General features: G+C 39.5%; 3 protein-coding genes across 4 annotated transcripts in view; 2 read left to right on the top strand and 1 right to left on the bottom strand.

Moving 5' to 3' along the window:
• tpp2 (tripeptidyl peptidase 2) overlaps positions 1-3,635 on the top strand; it is a 28,253-nt gene extending 24,618 nt beyond the window's left edge. For both annotated transcript variants that reach the window (XM_044031156.1, XM_044031155.1), the window contains one exon: positions 354-3,635. In XM_044031156.1, the coding sequence (XP_043887091.1) occupies positions 354-443 (90 nt within the window). In that variant the 3' untranslated portion in view covers positions 444-3,635. The remainder of the gene's footprint in view (positions 1-353) is intronic.
• A 2,075-nt stretch (positions 3,636-5,710) lies between these two features.
• LOC122772848 (zinc finger protein 414-like) lies at positions 5,711-13,082 on the top strand. The gene is made up of 5 exons (XM_044031162.1): positions 5,711-5,796; positions 5,918-6,028; positions 7,595-7,700; positions 9,428-9,921; positions 12,230-13,082. Exons 1-5 carry the CDS (start codon positions 5,748-5,750, stop codon positions 12,397-12,399), a joined length of 930 nt encoding a protein of 309 aa, XP_043887097.1. The 5' UTR covers positions 5,711-5,747; the 3' UTR covers positions 12,400-13,082.
• Positions 13,083-14,748: 1,666 nt separating this feature from the next.
• Positions 14,749-24,085, bottom strand: mtch2 (mitochondrial carrier homolog 2). The gene is made up of 13 exons (XM_044031163.1): positions 23,949-24,085; positions 22,783-22,867; positions 21,370-21,476; positions 20,847-20,873; positions 19,000-19,056; positions 18,434-18,491; positions 17,758-17,809; positions 17,619-17,678; positions 17,330-17,423; positions 17,049-17,096; positions 16,892-16,959; positions 16,725-16,800; positions 14,749-15,470 (listed from the first exon to the last, which is right to left on the bottom strand). The coding sequence occupies exons 1-13, from the start codon at positions 24,033-24,035 to the stop codon at positions 15,384-15,386; spliced, it is 906 nt and encodes a 301-aa protein (XP_043887098.1). The 5' UTR covers positions 24,036-24,085; the 3' UTR covers positions 14,749-15,383.
• Between the last annotated feature and the right edge of the window lie 2,714 nt (positions 24,086-26,799).

Genomic DNA, 26,799 nt, shown 5'->3' with positions numbered 1-26,799 from the left:
ACCACAATCACAGGAGAATCAACTGCATTAGTCTCACAATAATCTCTTGACAAGCTAACAGGTTAGCCTGCAGATTTGACCGCTTTTGAAATGCTTTAGTGTCATGGTTGTCCACTCGGGAGGATGGTTTAGTTTGTGTCCTCCTCTTGATGAGCAAAGAAGCCAAGCTGCACTCAAAGCACTTAAAAATGTCTGATTCATTTCTATGTTGGACATTTGAACTTGAACAGGTTTTTTATGTTTGAGTTTGAGCTGTCACATATGGCTACTTTTGAGGCAGAAAAGAAACATGATTGAACAAACACTCAAATGCAATGTTTACTCACCTATAACAACTTGTTCCTGTTTTCCAGCTAATGCGACATCTCCGATGGACACATTGTGCTACCTTCTGTGAGAACTCGCTCCCTGTCATGTACCCAACTGACTACACACTTTTCTAAATGCACACATAAATGAACAGCATGGCCACACATGGCCCATTACATGGGAAGTTCAGTATCAGGTCCCTCAGGGTCACATGGTTTTTCCATTCAAATTCAGATGTATGCCAACACCAAAATCAAGAACACTTAAAAATGGTTTGAGGTACTTGACACCTTACATGGAGAGGAATTATGTCCATCCAGTTGGTGGAGCTGTTTTGTTGAACTTTACAGATTGACACATTGACTTCCTCAGCTGTTTGTTTGAATATTGCCAACTGCAATGCTCTTAGTGAGTTTTGTAGCTCAGTGGGATTCTAGTTTTTATTTTGGTGTTGTCTACACATTTGGAAGCTTTCACTTTACTCACTGCCCTCTGCTGTCTGGGCTCCATGTCATACCAGTAACTTCATTTTATCTTGTAAATACTGTGAAAGGGGGCCACACGGTTGTAGTGGTTAGCGCTCTTGCCTTTGCAGCAAGAAGACCTAGGGTTCGAGCCCCGGTTGGAACAAGGTCCTTTCTACATTTCTACATGGAGTTTGCATGTTCTCCCCGTGTGTGCTTGGGTTTTCTCCGGGTTCTCCGGCTTCCTCCCACAGTCCAAAAACATGCAATATGGGGATTAGGTAAATCGGACACTCTAAATTGACCATAGGTGTGAATGTGAGAGTGAATGGTTGTTTGTCTCTGTGTGGCCCTGCGATGGACTGGTGACCTGTCGCCCTATTTCAGCTGAGATTGGCACAGCACCCTCCGCGACCTTCCGGTGAAGGATAAAGTGGTGGATGGATGGATGGAAATACTGTGAAAGGGCCTGTGTGGACTCCACGGGACATATCCCAAATCTCTCTTTCTAAAAACAAATTGTGATCATATAAACACAAGCAAACAACGTAATTATACTTCAGTGGGAAGATGCAAGGACTCGCTGCTGCATGTTTGGACATACAAGAGCACACACAGTCTGTCTGGTCCCAGAATCAAGAAGCAGAACTTATTATTATTTATTTCATGCTGACTGGGATCATACGGTATTGTTTGGTCTTGTCTGTTCTTGTCACAAACACAGTCTCAGAATGCACAGCAGTGCTAAGGTGCCTTTTTACATGTACCTTTACTGATGGGCTGAAAGATGTGCAAGAGGTTTAATAAAACAAAGTTGCGGACTCACCAGTGTCCATCAGCGTTTTAGCCACTTGCAGTCATTTCGCCCATCAGTCTTTGTTGTCAAAAGTGATTCTGTTGCTCATATCAGCAGTGTGATGTGTCCATGCACTGAATCAGGAAGTCGCACTACTTCTACTATAGTTCAGGCCTTTTTAACTGAGATTGTATGAGGAACTGACATACCATAATTAGCTGATGGAGCTGCCCCCGTGCCAAAAACCTGCTTGAGAGACTGAAGCACAGTAGCAGTGAAGACATGGATGCCAAGATGTCAATCATGTGTGTGTCCGTCTGATGCAGTCCTTTGTTTGTTTACAAAAACTTAATAAGATATTTGTGCAGTTGCATTCATCCCTCAGCTATAAACAGCCCTTTCAAAAAAGACAATCATAATTAGTATCATATTGGCTCCTCCCAACCACACGTTAAAAGATGATTTTCCTAATGGACTGCAGGAGAGTAAGCAGTTGATAAACTCCAGGCTGTCGAGGTAAAATTTTAAATATATTCTTAAGGTGGTCACGCTTGATTCGACTGAGGGACTTTCTATAAGGAGTTGTACTTGCTTCTTGGTATAGAGGGTGGTCGCAGTGCGGACTGTGTCAGTGCTTCATACAACTACTCCAAAAAAACAAAACAAAAATAAAACACCTTGAACTATACCAGAGTTGATCACCCAGATCACACTGCTGTTATCTGAACGCCACGTTTGACAACCATCAAACAGACCTCAAACACAACAGATGCAAGTGCAAGCAGTGGCAGGATAATGAGATCTTCATTGTACAAATGATCACATAGTCGTAGATATTTTTATGTTGCACTTGTACCCTGTCGAAATGATGTACAGACGAGCATAACAAACATTTAAATGCAATAGGTATATAATACAAATGTTATTAGAATTGATGTATTTTTACATATATGCATGTCTCTGAAGATGTAAGCAAAACTAGTTTTATTGGGAAGCAGATTTTAGTTTCTTTAAATCTAAATGGTTAGGGTTAGGGTCTTCATGTGGCCCTGTGATGGACTGGCGACCTGTCCAGGGTGTAACCCGCCTATCGCCCTATGTCAGCTGTGATTGGCACAGCACCCACTGCGATCCTCATGCGGCAGAAGATGGATGGATGGTTTTAATTTAAAAGATTTTGACAATAATCTCTTATCTTAAGTGTATTGGTGAACGTTATTTCAAGTTTTGCAATCATCTTCCAGTTGGTGACAGTGTTCAACAAAAAAACACAACATTATCATCATATCGCATCAGAGATAACAGGTGGTGTTCTGACAGGGAAGTTTTTTGTTCTTTGTTGTTTGTGGCAGCACCATCACGGTTTTTGTGCTTTAATCAGAATAGTCGTATTTTATTCAAATCAACAGTTGGGGGCTTCTTTGATAAACTTTAATATTGCAATTTTCAATCAGAGAAACTGCAAGCCCAAACATATACTTGTGAATGTTTTAATGTGGAAAATTGTGTTTATTGTCATGAATTATACATTGAGTGTGAAAGGTGATGCCGCAGAATCAGTCTTCCCTGTCACACCAGTAAGGTTTCCAGTAAGGTAAATGTAAAAGCAGGTGTATTGTTTGTCCTCATGTTAATGAAATCCTATTTTTATGGGATGGCCTGTTCATGTGTTCGGATTTGATTGAGACAAACTAAATGTTAAGGGCTTTGCAGTTGACAGTATGTGTTGCCAATGTTATCTCCAAGAACAGCCTTAACCTTTCACCTCTGGACTGCACCGTCTACTTCTGTCACCACACATCTCATATTTCATATCTATTGCTCTTATGCTGTTGGTGTCATGAAACACTTCAGAACTGCTTCTTCTGGATGTTGATTGTTTATATTTATAGTTATCAATCCTAGTAATTGCAAATATTTTACAGAATGTTAAAGGGATATGAGGTTGTGTATGCTGACAGTATTATTTTATACCCATTCTTACCTTGTTTGTGTCAGATAGACCTGAGCTTCTGTTTTATGGTCACAAGCAAGGAAATCACTGAATAAAAATGATTTGGAAAATTTGAAGTGTTCACTGGACGTTAATTGTTCAAACAGGAAATGAGATTTTTAGCAGTGTAGTGTATGAGTGTTTCTCATATCAAGAAAGGACCTGAGAACAGCTGAATTCAAGGGAGCATACTGTCCTCAGTCGTTTACACAGGCATGTTTGTTTTTAAATTTATAATTTAAAAGTTCAAATGTAGCACACATGGAGAGGGTGAAATACTTTAAACGTTTAGGGATATGGTTAGATGAAAAAGTCCCATGGAAGGTACATGTTCAGAAATGAATGGACAAGTAATGTAAGAAGAAAATATTGGAAATACTGAGATGTTTAGTTGGTAGGGAATGGGGAGCAGATATAAATGCTTTAAGGGCTATATACAGTGGAGGAAATAAGTATTTGATCCCTCACTGTTTTTGTAAGTTCACCCACTGACAAACAAATTAACGGTCTGTACTTTTAATTGTAGGTTTATTTTAACAGGGAGAGACCGCATATCAAAAAGAAAATCACATTAAACAAAAGATTTAAATTATTTTGCAAGTCAATGAGTGAAATAAGTATTTGACCCCCTATCAAAACATTATTAAGTTCTTGGTGGAGAAACACTTGTTGGCAAGTACAGAGGTCAGGTGTTTCTTGTAGTTGAGGTTTGCAAACATCTCAGGAGGAATTCTGGACCATTCCTCTGCAGATCCTCTCCAAATCCTTAAGGTTTTCAGGCTGTCTCTTCAGCTCCCTCCACAGATTTTCTATAGAATTAAGGTCCGGATACTGGCTAGGCCTCTCCATGACCTTACTGTACTTCATCTTAAGCCACCCCTTCGTTATGCCGTGGCTGAATGTTTTGCTGGAAGACCCATCCACGAAGGGTCTTCCTATCACACCAACAGTTGTCTCCTTCTCATCCAGCTTCTTGACAATGGTCTTGTAGCCCATTCCCGGCCTTGTGCAGGCCTGCAGTCTTGTCCCTGAAATTGATTTGGTCTTGCCCATGATGGAGAGGTTGGTGTCTGATTGATTCATTCTGTAACAGGTGTCTTTTATACAGGTAACAAATTGAGATTAGGAGTACTGTGGGAGCCAGAACTCTTTATTGTTGGTAGGGGATCAAATACTTATTTCACTCAATGAAATGCAAATAAATTTGTATCTTTTTTGATATGATTTGATTTTCTGCATTCTTTTTTGATATTCTGTCTCTCACTGTTAAAATAACACTACCATTAAAAGTATAGACTGTTAATTTGTTTGTTTGTGGGCAAACTTACAAAATCAGTGAGGGATCAAACAATTATTTCCTCCACTGTTTAATGGGTTACTGAGAGCAGTTTTAGATTATGGTTATATGGATCTGCAGCAAGCACACATCTCAAAAAACGTGAGACTATAATATCAGGCTTTAAGGCTTTAAAGTTAAATTATGTACAGGAGATTTTTAAGCCTACAGTTCAGTCACTCAGAAAGCTTCCTCATAGAAATACAGCAAACGCTACGCAGAATTTGGATAATGGGAGTTATCACAGTTGCCTTTGTATGGAAACCAGCACACATCAGGGTTACAGGACATGAAATAGCAGACAAAGTGGCAAAGGCAGCAACAGGACAAAATAACATGGATTTAGCAATACAATTTAACAAAATGAAAATAAAAAGCATCATAAAACAAAAACTAAAGGAAAGGTGGCAAAACAATGGGAGGAGGAGAGAAAAGGAAGATGGTTTTTCAAAAGCCAAAGAAAAGTGGGAGAGATTATGTATACAGAAAGAAGCAGGAAATGACAAAGTGCCATATCAAGGATTAGATTTGGTCATATAGGATTGAGAAGTAGACTATTAAAAATCAATAAACACAATACAGACATGTGTCTTCACAGTAGGCATGAGGAAACAGTTCAACATGTTCTAACTCAGTGTCAAAAATTACCACAAAAAACAAAAAGAAAGTACTCCGAAAAACAAGAAAACACATGATTAGACAGAAAAACGGGGAATAGTCAGAAAAGCTGAAAAAAATGATTCAAAAAAGAATCCACACTCCATACCAGATGGTGGCGGTAATGCATCAAATCGTTGTTTCCCAGCCGCCATAAAACCTCGAAGAAGAAGAAGAAGAACCAGACACAAAATGGCTTCATCCGCTGTGATGTCGAAGACCACTGAAAATAAAGACGGAGGTTTGCTCTTTTGCTCACATATTGCAGGGACATGTTAAAGTCAGCAAGCACACTACCTCGCCAGTTTAGTAGTCATTTTAACTCTGCTGCTGTACGATAAATGCACGTTGTTCTGTCCTAGGAAACAAGAGGACACCGTGTCCATTACACGGCTGTAAGCGGGTCTACACAGACGTAAACGCCCTGGAGCTCCACGTTAAGGAGCATGAGATGCCTGCTCAGTCTCTACCTGGTAAGCTCCTCTCTCTCATCACACAGTGTGTGACCAGTGATTAAGACACGGTGTTCTGTTACAGCTCCGTGTTTAAAGCATTCACCTGGTCACTTCTCAGGTGCCATTATACTATTATATTAGATCGTCATCGATAGTTATTGACCTACTAAAATTGATCGGTTAAATTAACACAATGTGGGATTTGCTGTAAAATAGAAAGTTGTTTTGTTTTGTGGCACGGACTCAAACCAGAAGTTGCATAGTGCCAATAGAGGTGATGCAGACCTTCTCAGGTATTGACAGAGAAGTCATTCATGCAGTTGTACGTTCCTATACCATCAACATAATCTTGGAAACATTATTTAAAATTCTTCATTGTGTCACTTTATAAGTAGTTATCCTAGTGCTCTTTATGTATTATACAATGTAGATTTAAAAAGAATTAGTAGACTATGGGGATAAAGTTCTCATGTATGACCCTAGGGCAGGGTCTGGTTTCTGAACCATCTTAAGTGACCCTGCAACTATCTCAAAAGAAAACAAAATGAACCTAAAATCAATTCAAGTTGGTACTCTGGATCTAAGGTACCTTAAATACACGTGCTGCCATTGGTATTCACCAGCTTGACCAGTTACTGATGACACTGAGCTAAAGATGAAACGTTGCTCAGGATCTGTAGTGCATTGTTTGAAGATACTGCAAGCACAGACCCAAAGTGTCAGTTATTTAAAGTATTTAAAAGGCAAACACAGCTTGACCTTCATTTTAAAGTGATCACAGGAGACGGAATTAATACTAGAATTTGTTTAATTTGCACTCACACACACACACCAAGTAGTGATAGTGAATTTGACCTCTGCATCTAACACATCCTTATTTACACACCAGTAGTGAACACACAAGCTTGGCATAGGAGCAGTGAACAGCAATTATCCCCCAGTGGGGGCTTGGGTCCCCTGCTCAGGGGCACACAGCCCTTGACCCATCCCAGGATTTGAAAAGACAACTCTCCAGTTAAGCCCAATTCCTTTCCTCTTGGCCATGGGCTGATAACCAACCACTGCTAACTGTTGCATCTATAGTGTAAATGTGACTGTCCTCCACTGCCTATTTGCAGTACACATGGCTTTGACTTCCATCTCAGATGGTGAGTTTTGGTTTTGATTTGCTTTATCTACGCCACTGTGGTCCTCTGGGGAAAAATGTTGCCGCTGATTTAAATATATATATTTCTGATGTGATTGATCAATAATTCCTTAACCTTTTAGCACAATATAAACTGTGTCTGAGAGAGTGAAAATCACCTCCAAGGTTCTTACAGCTACATCTGTCCCATTGCACCAGGCTTGGACCAATCACAGGGCAGTTCAGTGGGAACAGGTGCTCATATTGGATGTTTCACAAGAACTGCTGTGCATACGAGTCTCTTGGGTGAATGATTGGTAATTTAGCACAGGCAGTAACTGCCTACACTACAAATAAACCTAAAAAGAGTCAAAGTGCCAGGACACACACCACCCTGTGGGGGCTACAAGAGATCATATGCAGTGTCATTAGCTGATCATCGTGTGTCCTCTCTTTAGGAAAGGTTTTACTTTGCTCTACTGTTGGCTGCAGTGGATCCTTCACCAACATGCAGAAACTAATGGAGCACATGAGGCATCATCACAAACCCAATATATTCTTCATGTAAGTTGCTCAGTTTTGACTCATAACAGAGAAACTCTATATTCATAAAAGCTGAATGATTTGGGTGAAATATACACTACCAGTCAAAAGTTTGGACACACCTTCTCATTTCATAGTTTTTCTTTATTTTGACGACTATTTACATTGTAGATTCTCACTGAAGGCATCAAATCTATGAATGAACACATATGGAATGATGTAGTAAACAAGAAAATGGGAAATAACTCAAAACATGTTTTATATTTTAGATTCCTCAAAGTAGAGCTTCATGATGTAGTCACCTGAAATGGTTTTCACTTCACAGCCTTGTCTGGGTTCATTAGTGGAATTTCTTGCCTTCTTTATGGGGTTGGGGCCAGAAGGCAGGTTGATACACAGCTGACAGCCCTATTTGACAACTCTTACAATTCATATTATGGCAAGAACCAATCAGCTAAGTAAAGAGAAACAACAGTCCATCATTACTTTGACAAATGCAAAAACCGTCAAGCACTACGGCGAAACTGGCTCACATGAGGACCACCCCAGGGAAGGAAGACCTTGAGTCACCTCTGCTGCTGAGGATATGTTAATCTCAGTCACCAGCCTCAGAAATATCACGTTAACAGCACCTCAAATTAGAGCCCAGATGAAATGCCACACAGAGTTCTAGTAGCAGACACATCTCAACATCAACTGTTCACAGGAGACTTATTGTAAGTCGCTTTGGATAAAAGCGTCTGCTAAATGACATATAATGTAATGGGAGTGTGCAAATCAGGCCTTTATGGTCAAATAGCTGCTAAAAAAACACTACTAAGGAAAGGCAACATGCAGAAGAGATTTGTTTGGGCCAAGAAACACAAGGAATGGACATTAGACCAGTGGAAATCTGTGCTTTGGTCTGATGATTCCAAATTTGAGATCTTTGGTTCCACCTGCCGTGTCTATGCGACACAGATAAGTTTAATAAGTTATATAAGATAAGTCAAAATTGAAGGCACACTGAACCAGCGTGGCTACCACAGCATCCTGCAGCATCATGCCAGCCCATCCAGTTTGCGTTTAGTTGGAACATCATTTATTTTTAACAGGACAATGACCCCAAACACACCTCCAGGCTCTGTACGGGCTATTTGACTAAGAAGGAGAGTGATGGAGTGCTGCACCAGATGATCTGGGGCTTCATGTATAAAGCTTTCATACTGAAAGATGGTGTACTCACAAATTTGAAAAGTACTTACGCAAACAAATTCTATGCAGTTATTTCGTTACCTTATGGATTAAAAAGAAAATGTTCTCAACGTTCAAGTCCCATTTTCCAACAACAAGTGCCCAGCATCTCTGGGAACTCCTTCAAGATGGTTGGAAAACCAATTCAGGCGACTACCTCATGAAGAAGTGAGGTACAGCAGTAATCAAAGCAAAGGGTGGCTATTTTGAAGAATCTAAAATACAAGACATGTTTTGAGTTATTTCACACTTTTTTGTTTATTACATAATTTCATGTGTACGTTAATAGTTTTGATGCCTTCAGTGAGAACCTGCTATGCCAATAGTCCATTATATGAGACGATGTGTCTTATATTAATATATTAACTATTATACTCTTACACAAAGATTACACTTTAAAGAAGTATGAATTGTATAGGACATGCATTTTTCATTGTATAGAATAAAACATTTCTTTTGCAGTCGTTTTTGGGAATTTGGGAAATTGTCCTGTAATCTTGCCTCTCTTTATAAAGGTGTGAGAGTTGTCGCACAAAGTTGAGGTCGTACCGTGGTCTCCTGACGCATCTGCACACCTGTTCCAAAGTGCCACGGGGTAAATCAAAGCCAATGGAAACGGCACCACCTCAGCCTGTGACCAACACAAACATGGCTGCCGTGTCTATGGACCAGAAACCCCTGTGTCAGGACTCTGAGTCTATACCACAACTGCACCCTCAAATCCCAACACAGTCCTTTCCTGCTGCTGTTCCTCAGCCAGAGTCTTCGGCTGTTCCTCATCTGGGTCCACCCTACCTGACTCACCCAGAGAGCTTCCCTTATCCAGAGCTCACAGAGCCCCTTCCCCAGCCTCCCCTTCTGAATATGGACAGCCTGTCAGGAGCTCCTGAACCCTCTGATGCCCTGGGTCAGAACCAGACGCAGAGCAGGTCTCCTGAGTCCACCCACCCTGCATCAGTATTAGTTTGTCACTCTCCTCTTTCTTCAGCAATCTGGAAGAAGAACCAAGGTGAGCCTCTTCTCACTCTAAGGCAGGGGTCTCAACCTCAAATGACCTTGGAGCTGATGAGCGCCTAGTCAGAGAAACATTCCCTTTTTATTTATTTAACATTTATTTCACATCACAAAACACAATATTTAAATTCAGTTATTTGGGACCTTTTGGTATGTAGAGGTTTCCCTTTTTTCAGTTATTGGACAGCCATATCTCACCATGAATGATTTAGTCATTTAGTTTTTCTTACAAATGTTTCAAGGTCAGTCAATGCATCGCTGGCATCACACTGGCATCACTCTGCCTCAGATGAGCATGTCAGTCAGGAAAATCAGATGTAGAGTAGGGCAGGTCTTTCATGTGATTATTATTGACACATTTTGACAGCTGTGCTGTTCATAGTCACATATGTCATGCTGTTTCAAAGCAAAGGCTTTTTAGTGCTTCAGTTTCCTGTATCTAGTCATTTAATAGATACAGTTTAATACTTGGGGGACCGGCAGAGGGATGGCTGCAATCTGTAATCTGCAGCAGACACTGAGTGAGCATCAGCGGTGTATCAGAAGAAGTAGATCAGCAGCTCTCGGGCACCTAGTGTGGTCCAGATGTGTTGACCTCTTCGGGGCCTTCCCTTATGCTTCATTTTTAATGTGCTTAATGAATCAGCTTAGATTTACCCAACTACAGCCATTAAATAGAGATAAAAAATATGTTGTTCTTCTTAAGTAATGCTTGGACTTTGCATATCACCCAAAACAATACTGAACAACAACATTTGTATGTTAATAATGCTGTATACAAGTGATTGGAACTATTGGGTCACATTTTTACGTAGAAGATGACTCGGTTCATATCTAAAATCATGAGTTTTGTTGTGATTTATTCAAGATACTAAATAATATCAAATGATTTGATTCAATTCCATGCCATACATTCCTGTCAACGTTCAGTAAGACAAAAAGCCTGAGGTCTAAGGTATGAAAATATTTGACATTATGAAGAAATACTATTGACAGGAAAAGTGAGCAAGCTTTTGAGTTAATACTTAATAAAATAAAGGGGCTTTTCAGAGACATTGTGCTTCAGCCACATTGTTTGGATCTAATACTTAAGTGAACATAGCAGGTCACAGAGGAAGTAACAGCAGAGCAGCTTCATTGTAAAGCACATGCATCCAGAGAATCAACACATTCAGGAAGAAACTCTTCACTTTCTGTAAAGTCCTGCTGCACTTTCAGGAGCAGAGTTAATTGCCCACTCTTCACACCTTAACATACACTATTTGCATGTAGTGAGGTTGCTGTTTTTTGGAGCGATCAAGAAGAGACCATTTCTGATGGTGAAGTATCAGCATTACCTGTGGTGAAACGATTTAACTTTAAAAGACATGGTAGCAAAGATTTGTGAACTGGCTCATGACTCCATGATCTTCCAACACTAGTGTTCATATCAGAGAATTGCTGCTGTTAATATAGAGTTCTGAAATACAGCAGCAGGGTTTGTCGCTAAATACACCAGACTCCTCTGTTATATATTGAGATTTTAGACATTTCACTGGTAATTGTTGGAGATTAACCCACGTTTTTAGGATTGTTAAGTATTTTTAATAGATCTACAGTTCGGCTTGATTCTTGTGTTGGACGTCTCTTCCTGTGACGGCACTCTGGCCGATCAGTGGTGCTAGTGGTTCCATGCTAGTGGAAACACAGCTTAACCGTACTGTGCCGTGCCGAGTCAAGTCGAGCCAGTGGAAACACGGCAAAACAGTCAGCTTTAAACATTTTGCAATGCTGAAAACGTTAATGTTTTAACACAAAAGAGCAACAGAGATATAAAAGTTCTATATTATTAAATATATTTGGGATGTTTAGTGAGTGTTCATTTGTTCTGTCAAACACGAGGAAACAGCTGTTTGAAGATATGAGGCTGATGAATTAGTCTTGAGCTACAGTATTGTAGGAAGCTCATGTCTGTGGGGTCATGCAGAAAGAATATGATGTGAATTAATAGCTGCAGTCCATTTTGAGATGCTCTATCCTCATTACTTTGACCAATCACTGCAGTTTTCACTCGAATATGGTCCCATCAGCCCTCCCTCTCTTCACGTGCATGCTCGCAGGCTGCAGCTCTCAAGACACAGAGGCTCAATTCACAGTCCACTTTTAAACTTTTAATTTAATGATTTAAGCAGTTGTATTTTGACTTGTTGGTATTTTTATAGCATTGTGTGAGTAAAAAACTTGATCAAAAGCTGCTGTGCTGTAAAAGTGGTTGTGTACACTTGTTTTGTTCAGATTGTAAATTGTCCTCTCATACATTATAGGCATGGCGTGCAACAGACGCATCCTTTGGGAGCACAGCAGAGGGCGCTACACATGTGTGCAATGTGGCCAGACAGCAACAAACCGCAAGGAGATGACTCAACACATCAACACACAGCACAGCGGAAGCAGCGCTGCAGATGATCCTGGGATCTCTGCCACTAATGCTTAGTTACTGTCGCTAAGGACATGGGACACGATGCCTCATCAGTCACAACTGACCATGACACTGTGTAAAGAGCCTCTTTTTCCCAGGCAAACTACGTTGTACATTCTGTAACTGTGTTGAGAAAATTACTTTCCCCACCACTAGATGGAAGTAGACTTCTTTATTGAAAAAGGGAAACTGATTAGAAGTTGTGTTAGCATCTATATGAAATAAGATTTGTGTCAATATTTGCAAACAACACATTTTAGGAAGCAAATAATTTGTTTAATCATTCAAAAAATATTATATTTTATTGTTTGAAAATCCACTTGTTCTGTGTGCGGGCCTCAGGAAGCTGCCTGCTGAAAATACATTTAAAAAATAATAGAGGTATCTAATGTTTATAATTTGACAAACGTTAGACATTTCCAATTATTTTGTTGGAGGGAGAAATCTTGGGGACCTCACAAAGAGCAAGTACATTTTCAAACAATAAAATACAATATTTTTCAATGAATGGATATTTTATTTGCTTATGAGTATGCAACAACGTCATGGAAAAAAAATGTTCTTTGTGTTACATATTGTGAAGTTAAAATGTATTCCTGTAAACAACATTCAGTGTGACAACAAGGCCCTTTATCAGTAATGGGGCAAACATTGTTAATGAGTTGCATTTGATGATTAATAAAGAGCCATTGAAAAACTTTTATCAACAGGTCAATGCACACAGAGCTGGTGCTGTTAGACTGAGTCTGCATTATTGTGATGGAAACCAGATTTATATCATATGTAGATATTCACATAAAATCCCCATCATGTGACCTTTTAGGAATGAGATCAGGCTTTGATAGGAGACAATATGAGCCTCGTCTTTTAAAATGTTTGTGCATTATGCATAAAAACACTTCAAAGCTGGGGTTGGCAACGTTTTTGTCAATATTGATCAATATTTCCATGATAACCTTTCATCATGTCAGTCGAGTTATCCGGCAGAGAACCTGAACCTGATTGGCCTGTGATTTTGTCAGTTTAGAAACGTTAGATACTAAAAATGATTGCGTCGGATGTTGGCGGGGAGAGTACCAGACGGACAGCGACTCCAAGCCCGTGACGACATCCGGTCCACTGAGCTGTTGCTCCAACACTCAGTAGCCAATCAGCAGGCAGCTTCCTAAGGCCCGCCCACAAACAAAAGACCACAGCGCAAAGAACAAGTATTTTTGAATGATTAAAGTGATATTTCATCGATGAAGGTGTTGCATGAAAATATGGACACAAATCTAATTCCATACACTAGCTGTGTCTCAATCTTAGGGCCAGATCCTCCGGTGTGTGCATTCATTGACGGAATGTTTTGAAAACCCGCCATAACAGCAACATAGGCTGTCCCAAATCACAATGACTCATGGATGTATTATAAGAACTGGATGGAGTTCATGCCTATGGAGCTGCTCCATGAACGCATCCACTCCTTCGAATGCCACCAATATTTGCCCAGAATGCTTTGCGCGCCAGCAGCAAAACATTCCAGGTGGCGGTGATGCACCTTTCAGGTGGTGGTAGTTTCAATTAATTAATAATAAAATCTAACAAAACATGGGACTCCTCGTACTTACCAGAAAAAAATATTTTGAAGCTTTTTTAATAATTTAATATTGACAGGGACTTATCTTCATATTATTTAAAAAATAAACTGCATTTTAACAAAAAAAAAGGAACATTGATTTGACCTGTCTTTTTTGACATGTTATTAGAATAACTATAAATTGTGTAAAGTGTATACAATTAATAGCATGAACCAAAACTCGTAAGCAAAGGATATTTGTTTTGATAGATTGTTCTTGTCTGTGCACTCATTAAATTCAATTAAAAACAATGTATGGTTTGGTAAAAAAAATTTGAGGGCACATTTTGAACTATAATTATATATGAATATAAAAAAGTTAGATATTAAGAGTAAATTTGCCAAGATTAATAAGCAGAACAAAGACATATGACAATTATTTTTGGAGCTCAGAAATTCCAAAGTGCTGATTAAGTCAGTGTAATTATAGAGCTGACTATTTTGGTGGAATAGTTGACTTACATAAATTATTTCGCCGTTAACCCATTGTTGTAGAAAGTGCGTTTTAGTTTTTGTACAAAGCGCAGAGAGAGCTTGTAAATCATATTCCAGGCTAGTAACATTTACTTATGGGTTTTAGGGGGAATTAACTTGCCAGACCAAGGTGTTTGTAACCATGCCAGCATCTGTGTTGTAGCATTTTCTTTTAGTTTTACATAAAATGTAAATTTCACATTAAATGGTGTTTCTAAATCCACACTTTAACCTCAAATCATATACCAAACATCTTCAGAAGAGACACAAGGTCGAAAAAGTGTTGTTTTAATGGAGATCGGTCTGAATGAGCTGTGAATGATCAAGAGTGTTCAGAGAGATTGGTCAGCTCTGGATCCCCTCTGTTCACAACTCTGTACAACCACACATACATCATGCTTATCTTCATTAGCATTACATCGATCATCACATGAAGACAATACCACAAGACAAGAGGTCCCACTTGGTCATCAGTGTGATATATTAAACATTATCACATGCAGGCTTAAGTGTTTTTTTTCCAAACAAACAAATCCCATCTCATAGAAGGAGAGTCATGATAATTTATATATTAATTACAAGGGATGCGCACTTAAATTGGTCTGTCATGATAAATATTCAGTTTGTAAATCTCCCATCACTGTCTGAACTCATGGGAATTTCCTGTACATCACTGAAATTTCAATCTCAATACATTTCTGTTAAAAAGCAACCTGCAGACAGTTAAGTGGAAACTAGCGAATTTTTCTTCCCTCACACGATGGCAGGTTGGTAAGGAAATGAAAAAACCTCAGAGTTAACAAGTGCATACAAAAAAAGTTACGTGAAGACTGTCCAACTCTGAGATCAGGCGTCTTTTTTTATGTGTTATTATCTTAACTATGTTCAGCTCACTTCTCTTGATCCTTCAAAAAAATCTCTTCTGGTCAATTGCGTACATCTTTCCAGCTGGAACCTTCCGGAAAAATAAACTGTTGCCTCTGCTCATGTTGCCCTAGAATAAAGAGAGGAGACAAGTGTTGAGACAATAGTCATCCTCCAAGTAAGCAGCCGGGCCCTGTTGACTGCACACCTGGAGCCTGTTGCTACTAAGTTCATCCTAGCTTCAAACCAGGATGAGAAGACGCGGCTCGGTCAAGTCAGGTTTAATTCATCCTGGTCAGTGTGCATCCACGTCTCTGAAGTAGACTATGAGGTTGATCACAGATTTACTGATGCAGAAATAGAGATGACGTGCGGTCACCAAAACACGAAAAACAGTGTATGATGGAAACTTATGAAGAGATGAATCACTTGATACTAAAAATTATGATAATTTTACTAAGATCAGAGAAAAAGTCTGACTGGACTATGGACTTAGAGAGCTTATTTGAGCAAAGTAACTGTTCTATACTGTCGTATTCTTTCTGTTTTGTTCTATACTGTACTGTCTGTTCGACACTGTTCTATACTGTACTTTCCGTTCTGTTCTGTTCTATACTGTAAACTGAGCTTGGATACATGTAAAAACCAGTAGGAGGTGCTATAGGGTGTTCTGCATATAGTCACTGAAAAGATGTTAGCTGCATTTAAGCCCTTTGCAAATCTTTGGGATGTGCTGGAGAAGAATTTGGTCCGACTCTCCCATCATCAATACAAGAATCAAAGATTCAATGTGATCCAAGGAAATATTAGGTGGTGACTTTTTTTTTGACCAGGTGGTGTATAATTATATAATTACTCTCGTCACTGACTTGAATTAAAGCACCTTTACAACCTCAGCTGTTTCTAATCATCTCAACAAATGAAATTGTATAAGATTAATCAGAATTAAAATAACATTGACCCACGTGTAATCACTGTAATATTTTACTGCAGGTTAATGAAACTCCAAAAAAATCATGAATAACGTGTAAAACATTTATTTCTGATCAGATTAACAGCTGACTGGACGGATTGAGCAGCAGGAATAACATATCTTGTAGGTTAGACCAGGCTAACCGCAAAGAATAAATCGCCATGGCAGCTTATGTGCCGCTGCTTTCGTGCAACCAACTTGAGGCTAAGTTCAGCAACATGGCCCGACTTAATCCCTTATCCTAGTTTTGTGCAACAGGCCCCAGGAGAGTCTAAACAGGCACATCAAAGTCTCACCACAAAACGTTCTTGTTAAATCATGTAGTTTTTCCTCTGTAATTTTACAGAGTACTGTCACTGTGTGAACTCTGCATGTCTCTATAAACGGGGAAATGCACAAGGGTCAGCTTACCTCTCTGCTTAGATGTCTCCAGCATTCCACCCAGGTTGGATAAACTGATGCATAGGGAGGCAGACCTCCAGCAAGCCTGAAGGACAGAGGAAATATGAGTGCGTTCAATTCCGTTCTCATCAACACGTATATGCATAATGGCAAATAACATCAGGGAGAGACCTTACCCGCAGTTATTGACAGCCATGAGGTTTGACACCAAAACAAAGGGGTAAGTGAGCATACTGGCAAAGAACTGGAAGAAAGAACAGAGTAGTAACATTAAACAAGCATCAAAACAGGGGGAAGGAGGCGTGTGTGTGTGTGTGTGTGTGTTTGACTCACCCCCGTCACAGCCTGCGAGCAGTTCTTCAGCTCTCCTGTGTGACTCATCTGTCAGACAAACAGATTCACTATTATTCTGTATGATTGTTGAGCATAAATGTATTTATTTATGTTTGTGTGTGTTATGGTTTTGCTGTGTGTGTAATACTGCTTAACCAGACAAAGAGTCAAAGTAAAAGTCTAAATGCTGGATTTCAGAGATCTCCTCTACAGACCTGTATTCCAAGTCCTTTAACCAAATACAAGACCCTTTACTGAAATGAACATAAGCAGCAGCATACCGAGTCATCGATGGCGTAAGTATTGATGAGGTGTGCGAGCAGGTTACAAATCCACAGAGCCAGCACATCACCAAGCAGGCGAGGAAGCAAACCACTGAGGGGGGAAAACACATCTGATCAATAAAAGTGACATTACTTACATAGTTATTAATTAACAAGTCAATGTTAAAAATATAGTTTGTACTGAGTGGGTTTTTCCTCATTATTAACAAATAACTGGACAACAACAATAATACTGCCAGATGAATGTCTTTCTACTTTTGTGAAGCACAAAACAATACAAACGTACGCAAAGAAGCCCAGTATGCCTTCTTCTCTGTACACCGTAATGATGGAGTCCAACACACCACTGAGAACAGAAGAAAAGAAAAGGTTTGTCATGTTTTTAACACATTTCATGGTTAACGTCAGCATTGTTAGAACTTCACCTGTATTTAGTTTCTCTCCCAATAAACTGGACCATGCATCGCAAAGTAATCACTGGAAAACAAGCCAAGGAAAACATCATTGATACAAGTTGGATCTCAACACTCACATGTCAACATAAAAAAATACATAGGTGTCACATGAAAAGACTTTAAAGCTCTTATAGTGCGTTTACACTAAACCTAAAGATATTTTTCTACTAACACGAATCATTTGTGTACTAGGAGTAAATCCGACATGCAGCTAATGATAGAGCGGCCTGCATTCATGACATCATGCACTTAACAGCTTGAAACAAAATGACACTCATTGTCTGAAGTTACCAGGTAGTTCAACTAATTTGCTCCTCTCTGGTTTCAAGTGTCATTCAATTGTGGTCCAACATCAGGACGTTGTTAAAAAAGTCTGATTGCTGATTGGCTACAGTTTGTATGTAACTGCAGTTACATTTGTGTCATCACAAATGTAACTGCATTTATTTGTGAATACCCGAGACTGAAATAAACTAACAGAAATTTCACATTGTGGGATTGGTGCAATTCAAAATGTTCAGCACGACCGACAACATTTGTCTTTGGATCAACTTTACAATATACTGTTTGTAAGCTTGTGATACATATTTTATTGCATTGTGATTGGGTGCAACCACACTATTGCATGTGCATAGTTTTGACATACCATGAAAGGGATGTGTGACGACCGTGGCACAGGAACGAGCTATCATTTCTTTAGTTGTCTGTGGAGAAACAAAACACATTTGCTTAATAAAATGAATGACAATGCATCAAAAACACAGCCCATGTTTATACAGTGAGGAACTTTAGATATGTCAGTTTTTGAGGGTTTTTTTTAAAGGAAAGAGACAATGCATAGTTACATAAAGGAAATATATATATATATATACATATATATATATATATATGTATGTATGTATGTATGTATGTATATATACATACATACACACACATATAAAAAATACACACACACACTCTTGCGCTAGAAAATTCAGAAAATCCCTTTAGACATTGCACTCCAGTGGAAACAGCAGTGTAACATATATGCAACTTGAAATACTACAGGACTACATGTTGATACACGATACTGAGCAGATGAGCAGATGTTCGCTTCGGGTTTGGGCCATGCTTGAATATATATGTGTTGCTTAGTTTCTAGCTTTGTCTAGATGTTAAATTCCCCTGCAGAGGGACTAATAAATTACTGTGCTACATGAACAAGTGTCTTACCTCATTAACAACATGCTGTAGGGAGCCCTCCACAGCCTTCTGCTGACTGCCCAGTACCTGGACAGATACAAACATCAGGATATGTACCTTTTTAGTCTTTCGTGTACATTTTATGTTTTTTTTCCTTGTGGGTAGCCAAAGGAAAGTGACAACATTAAATGTGGGTTATGGTTAGATTCCTAGATCAGTAATTCTCAACCTTGTGGAGCTGGGACCCACCAAACCAATCAGACTTGGGCATGGAACATTACCTCAGGTGGCAAATGTGGCACGCGTGGAGGTGAAGTAATTCTGAACACAGGGCAAAAGGTAGGGTGCACCCTGGACAGGTCGCTAATAAATAGCAGGGCCAAAATACAGAGACGAGCAACAATTCACTCTCACGTTCACATCTATGGTTGATTTAGAGCAGGCCTATGTTGTTTCTGCTTGACTGGGATACGTTCACTGATCGTAAAATCCGCTCGATCGCTGTCACTCTCCTTTCACAGTAGTCGTACGTACACATTGTCCCGTCTCTAATATTGAAAGGGACAATCTGGCTTTCTCCAAATATTAGTGGGGACATGTCCCCACCGCTTTTTATTAACATCCATGTGCAGGTATTTGTGATGGACACTTCCATGTGGCTTTAATCAGGGGACAGGCGTCGGAACCAGGGCACAGGGAAACTCCGCCCTGCTTATATTAAAATGCTTCAGATTTGTACTGTAAAAATAAAGAAAATTGTCCCATGTTGCAGACAGTGGGACTGATATTTTCAATGTATATTGTGAGCCCAGCACTCTGCTGGTACTGGCATATTTCACTGCAGTGGACGGACCTGCTGTCAGATTGTCAGGAGCAGGTCCACCTTAACACACCTGCTCCTCTGTGTCGAGTAATGGTATACGAATACTATGTTGAAGAAGCAATTTCTCTGTCTTGCCATAACAATACTTCACAAAAGGAAAGCTGTGCACCATCGAGTCAAACAGTGACAAAGTTTGGAATTACTGTCTCTGTGCGATCTGAAGAATCCAGCATGGTAACAACATGTTACACATTTTTTTTATATATATATTTCACCACTTGCTCTTGTTGAATAACATACTTGGCCATGGTTCCCTCCAGATGGGGACGTAGTCAGTGGGTTGGTGTCACAACCAAATATTAAAATGTTTGTTTAACAAGAAGTTTAAAGATACAATATAAAGACAGGATAAGGACCTATAAGATCACTCCTCTTTAATACAATAAACAATTGTTTATTGTAAAACAGTTGTTTTTTGATGTCTTACTTTTGTTTTAATCCATTTATTTATCTATGATCTTGCATATGTTCATTTGTTAATGTCATTAATAACTCTCATTTTATATTTTAGGCAATTAATTAAATATGCCTGAATAAATGAATTGATTCATATTTATGGTCATTTAAATTGCACATCCCTGTAATTGGGGAACATAAGCAGTGACCATGCAACAGCATGTCAAGGAAATGAGATGCAGTTTATATCAATTTAATTTTATATTAACTGCACAGTAGTTCATGTTCATGTGACTGCACAAAATTGCATCCTGAATGCATGTCCAGATCCGATCACTCAGACCACATGAATGTCTCCGAGTCAACACGGACTGAAACAAATATTTTGGGTAGTGTCAATAACAGAGATTTACAATAGAATCTGCCTTTATATCACAGTTTGAACCCTGATGACCACTCAAAGTGCTTTACATCAGTCATTCACACAGTGCATCTATATGCAGCCCTTTTACTATCATTCATGTCATACACACTCACATGTGAATGATTTGATTTGTATGTCTGTTGTGAAATTAGCAACATATCAAACAGTACATACCTGAGGGGTTCCTTGTTCTTGACATTTCTGTAAAAGAGGTAACACTGTCAAACTTCCCATTTCAATTCAAAGATGCTTACATTGCACAACAGCTGGTAAGCAAATGCACTTAAGACTATTGTAACAACATTAAAGCAATGTATAGACATTTAAAGGAATAATATGCATCCTGGGTGATGAGGCATAGATTTACGTAACCACATAAAAATCCACGGTGAATAACATTTCACACTATGAAGTGAAGCATTCTCTCTTACTACCTGAGCACATCAATCCACCACGAGCTAGCTTTATTTTTAGATGTTTAGATTTAGTTGTATTGTCGATACCAGTATTGGGTATTGGTATGGTAAGAGGCACATAATGTATACTTGTACTCACAAAACTACAACTCTAACAGTTTTTTACTGTTTTGAAATTTTATGGATATCTGATCAGGAAAATAACCAAAAGATCGATGGTGAAAATAGTCCTTGTAGCCTTAATATGAGGAGCAAGCTATGGGTGTGTTAGTCAGACCTACCTGCACAACTTTGCTGTGCACAAGAGTGCCAATGGTGCCTGCACAGAGCCTTGGAGCAAGTCCTTTGAAGAGACCCGCTTTCCCATCAATTTTCATGATGTGCTTCGCTAAAGCAGGCAGAGAGGACAAAGACAGCAAAAATGATGTATTTAAGATACTGTACATGTTAGAAATTATTGGACATTTAATTTATCCATGAACTAAACATGAAAAACTTATCACTGTGAGTTGTACAGACACCCATAGTCCACACAGCAGTCACACATAAAGGAACCCCAAATGTATTTATACTGTTTATTTTTGAAGGGGCCACACAGTTGGTGTAGTGGTTAGCATGTTCTCCCCGTGTCTCCTCCTGAGTCCCACAGTCTTTGGTCTGTGGGACACCTCCCACAGTCCAAAAACATGCAATATGGGGATTAGGTAAATTGGTCACTCTAAATTGACTGTAGGTGTGACTGTTTGTCTCTATAGTAGCCCTGCGATGGACTTGCGACCTGTTCAGGGTGTAGCACACCTATCGCCCTATGAGATTGGTGCAGCACCCCCCACAACCCTCCTGTGGAGGACAAAGTGGCATTTGAATTGAAGAAGCATTTTTAAAAAAGTGTTTTAAGTTAAAAACAATTTGCATCCATATCAGACGTAATCTCTTTCAATGCTAATCGATTGTTACATGAACCCCAGCAACAAATTTTTCTGGTGATCCTGTCTATGGCAGCTTTCAAAGAAACCTGTTACTACTAGGGCTGCACAAAAAAATCGTGAACAAATCGCAATCTTGATTCACAACTACACATGATCTCACATGACAACAAATCTTCTGCATTTTATTTCATGAGCTGTATCGCAAATAAACAATCCTATTCCTACTCCTCTCTGAGTTTCTCACCCCAAAACGCAGCCTTGTTGCTGCCTTCTCTCTCAACAACATATTTACGTCATGTGATTCTGCTGTTGAGAGTTTACAAGCAGCAGTGCCGAGTGAGTGTGGCACAGAACATAGGGGGAATAAATACAAAATGGATAGTGATGAAAACCCAGGTGTTACTGACGAGAATCACACAACCACAAAAAAAAAAGTGGTTTGCAGTCACAGGCTTTCAGCAGTGCTGTCACTAAACACACCAGATGACATTCTCTTGCTAAATGTTGGAGATTGACCCACGTTTTCAGGATTGTTAAATCTTTTCAACTGATCTACAGTTCGACATTGTTCGGTTTGATACTTGTGCCTCTTTCCGTGACGGCACTCAGACCAATCAGTGCACAGCAGTCTGACAACGTCTCGCATTTTCCCTAGTTATGACGTCACGACTTGAGCTAGTGGAAAAACATGTCACTTAAGCCACTACAATAATAATTATAACATCTATACCAATAACAATAGGCCCATTTTGCAAGTCAACTCACCATAAGCAAACAGTCCAGGCAGCTGATGGACCTGCCTGCCAAACACGTTCCTGCCCAGGGAGGGAGAGAGCGGCTCATGTCCTACCTGAGACACAATCCACAGTAGTGAGCAAAGAGGACATGAACATGACTCGAACACTCAACCTTCCTCATTCCTGTTTTCTGATAAAGCATTAAATTGTCTACGCACTTAAAACTTAGTTTTTAAAGTTTACAGTAAATTAGTTGGCTAAGTGATTGGCACAGATTTTAGCTTCTGTTAGTGTGGTATCGTGTGATGACCTTTGATATTATCTTTAAAGGACACAATGGACTTTGATATAATAGCCAGCATTGACTTTAGTACCTTTGATGATTACATAGCTATGACAGCTATGTATTGTGATAGCCTTATGCTAGAATAGGCTAGAGTGATCATGTAACTGCTGGAGTAATTTGCTTGAATTAAACGGTGACAGAAACTGGAGAGTGTCTCTCACTTCATGGACCTAAGATACTGAAGTTAGCTTGTTTAGTAGGTCAAAGGGCATCAGTAAGTGAGGCACACAGGTCCGTGAGCGCTGTGCTGACAAATAAACTGTTACATTATAAGACAGCAGAGCTAACAAGAGACATTAACTCGCACCAGACATTTTACTGTGAACAGTGAGTGAGCCATACACAAATGCTGTCATAATGCTGCCATATGTTTATCAGATCGACTGTGTACCTCTTATCTCTAGCGACGATCGCTTCTTTTAAATCAAGAAACTCTCAATTAAATCAATAAATCGTTATTATTCCACATACTCGAAACAGCAGCACTGCATTTGGTCGAAATGTAAACGTTAAGCGTTTAAAAACACCGGTCGCTTCCGCCCACTCGAGTGAATTTCGGAAACAGAAGGTCATAGTGACAAGGAAGTCACAGTGACATTTTTATTGTATCTGTTGTTGCTATGTGTTTTACATATATGCTGAATAAAAGAGGAAATAGTGTTTCATTTAAGGGTTTGAGTCACGTTCTCTATGTATGTACGCGTTTATTTGTAAGCGAGTCAACATTGAACTGCGTTGTTTTCCATGAAGTTAACATTCTCTGCTTGAGCGCGCTAGCAATTGGAGTCGTAGCCTACAAAATGCAAACTAACACTGAATGCAGCATAAAGTTGAAAGTGTCTTTTTACCTGGATGAGGACTTTGATGTACATGAGAGGGTGGGAGAGGACAGTGAGTCCTGCTCCCAGCAATACTTGACCACACGTGTCCGCCATCTTTAGTTAGCCTGAGCGAGACCGGAAGATCTTCTCGTTCTGCTGCTCCTTCGTCTTCTTCTTCTTACTATCGGGATTTCTTGGCGGGTTGCAACTATGACTTCTGAAGTTGCATACCGCCACCTACTGTACCGGGCCAAGTAGTTCAGGGTGAATATAATTGCATAAAATGGATTTGAGACCGGATAGTGTATCATCCGTTCATTCCGTTTGATTTTCCTCCTTCAGTTTGAAAGGAACAATAAAATATGCAAGGAAACAAAAACTAAATAACGAGGTAAACTTACGTTGTTCTTTATCGCCTATAAAAGTTAGCGCGAGGACACTAGACTGTGGACCAACTTCCGGTTTTCAAAATAAAACGTGTTTTTTCTCAGTCGCTTTGATGCTTTTCTCACATCACTATTAACATTTGCGCAGCAGTGCATTTCTCAAAACAATTAGTGCAAACTGCAAAACCTAGTTATAACCTGCAAAAGCACATTGCTTGCTCAAAATGGATAGTCCATTCCTCAACAGGAAGTATATATGTCAATGAAACTGCCAGTGTCATCAAAATGAGACGTCTTGGTGCAATCGTTTATGAACAAGATCGAAAACTTTTTTTGTCAAGTTTTCATTATGACAGTTTATTCCCTCACTGGTTTCCAATGCCAAAAAAAAGGTCAGAACTCGGTGACACTAGCTGAAAATGCTCAAGCCAGCACTATACACTACTTGTATAGCCATTTGAAAACTACAGTAAAGTTACACATTGTTAGGGGAGTGAGTTTCACATTACGTGTAGTACGTATTCAAGACACTGAATACGTACGTTTCACATTTTTACTGTATATGCTCTTATATGTAGATTCTCCAGCATTGTGCAAAAGAAAATACACTACAGCAACTTATTTAGAACAAACATAAGAAACACTCTTTTGGTAGAGCTGTGCACAGCATAACAGTACATATTGTAACTGAACATAGGTAAATCATTCTGGCACATCCAGATGTTCCTGTCTGGCCACATATTTTCATCGACATCACAACAAATATCATCCCTTGCAGTGCAGCGAGGAAAGTATCTCCTGGAGTGGAGAATCCACCCTCTGCATGACTCTGCATCCATGGCTGCTAGCAGGGCCATTTGCGCATAAACCTTCCACCTCCAGGCAGAGAAAAACTCTATCTGATTAAGGAAAGGGGAGTAGGGAGGGAGATATTCGACCAGCATCCTGTAATGTGCTGCAAACCACTTTCTGACCAGATGTGAGTGGTGAAAACGGACATTATCCCACACAGCAACATACTTGTTGAGTCGGCATACACTCCTTTCATTCCTCAGGGACTATGTCCCTGTAAAGAGTGTCTAAAAAAGTCAGCAGATGTTGTGTATTATATGGACCAAGAAGGGGGATATGGGTGAGGACGCCATTGTCTGAGATGGCTGCACACATTGTAACATTCCCTCCACGTTGGCCTGGGACATCAGTGGTTGCTCCGTGTCAAATGCGATTTCTTCCACGCCTTCTACCTTTGGCCAGATTGAAACCTGCCTCATCAACGTATATGAATGTGTGCAGTGGTTCCCCGGCTTCCAGCTCCAGTAAACGCTTTATTGAGAGAAAGAGAGAGAGAAATGTAATAACTTTTCCTGTGTAACATAATGCATTTTGGACAGCATGTTCTGTGAATACATATACAGAATTGCTAGTACACAAAGTAAAACAGTTTACAGTGCTGAACATTAGAGTATACATAGAAGCCATGTTTTACCTGTACATACTGGTGACGGATCTCCTTCACACTTTCACTGTTCCATTCAAATGGCACTTTGTACAATTGTTTCATGCACATTTCATTTCTCTTGAGCACTCTGTCCATTGTTGCAATTGACACTAATTCAATATTGCCAAATATGTTGTTACCCTCTATGACAGTCTATGAAGGTTGAATTTCTTTCAACATTAATGCATTGTTTGCAATCACGATTGAACAAATGGCTTCCTCTTGCTGCGGGGTAAAAAGGGGCCCTCTTCCACCTCTGCAAGGTTGTATTTTAATCCTATGTGGTGCAGAGTAAAATTACAGTAATGTACAGTAAACATGAGATATTATGAGATGTTGGATTACTCTTCAATACTATACATACCTGTTCTCCCTACGAAATGTTTGAATTATTGAATTCACAGTGGTTCTTCCATCATTTGGTCGCACCCTCGGACCAGCCTCAGCCATTGTGAGGACCTGATTGACAACATGGTCCACAACTGTAGCCCTAATTTCATTAGGAATCTGCCTATGTATTTGGCCTCTTCTCCCTCTTACCCTGTTTTGTCCCCGATGCTGACCTTCCATTTCTGTGTCACAGAATTGTAGAAATGGTACACACTATGTCCTGCTCGGTTCATGAGTGACTGTGAACAAGTGGCTTGTCATTGGTTACACCTCCTCGTGAGTGAAAGCTGAAGTTCACCTGAGAGCAATTGTTCCATTTAGGAGACATTTCCAGGAAAAAAATGATAAAGAAAGGTATAAAATTAACTTGACAGAATTTGCTAACTAGTTCAACAATTTTGTATGCAATGACTCAAGCAATGAAATGAAGACTATTAGTTTTATTAGGAATGACTATTCAGCATCCATAAGTATAGTTCATTTTGACTGACATGACATAAGCAAATGATAATATTATAAAACAGCAGAGAATTGTATGAAAGCAACAGATAAATGTCCAAAAGCATTTGATATGTGTTCAGAGGAAGGAAAAATTGCTACTATT

The sequence above is a fragment of the Solea senegalensis genome, linkage group LG7, assembly GCF_019176455.1.
Source record: "Solea senegalensis isolate Sse05_10M linkage group LG7, IFAPA_SoseM_1, whole genome shotgun sequence".
NCBI classification, from domain to species: Eukaryota; Metazoa; Chordata; class Actinopteri; order Pleuronectiformes; family Soleidae; genus Solea; species Solea senegalensis.
This window is presented reverse-complemented; position numbering and strand designations above follow the sequence as displayed.

Bases quoted from the DNA above. Each gene is read 5' to 3' on its own strand.
- LOC122772848 (XM_044031162.1), top strand. From the start codon at position 5,748: ATGGCTTCATCCGCTGTGATGTCGAAGACCACTGAAAATAAAGACGGA. The intron at 5,797-5,917 runs GTTTGCTCTTTT...GTTCTGTCCTAG, and splicing joins CACTGAAAATAAAGACGGAG to GAAACAAGAGGACACCGTGT. The intron at 7,701-9,427 runs GTAAGTTGCTCA...CTCTTTATAAAG, and splicing joins AAACCCAATATATTCTTCAT to GTGTGAGAGTTGTCGCACAA.
- mtch2 (XM_044031163.1), bottom strand. From the start codon at position 24,035: ATGGCGGACACGTGTGGTCAAGTATTGCTGGGAGCAGGACTCACTGTC. The intron at 22,868-23,948 runs GTAAAAAGACAC...ATTGTGTCTCAG, and splicing joins ACATCAAAGTCCTCATCCAG to GTAGGACATGAGCCGCTCTC. The intron at 17,097-17,329 runs GTATGCTGCTGC...TTTGTCTGACAG, and splicing joins CTTACGCCATCGATGACTCG to ATGAGTCACACAGGAGAGCT.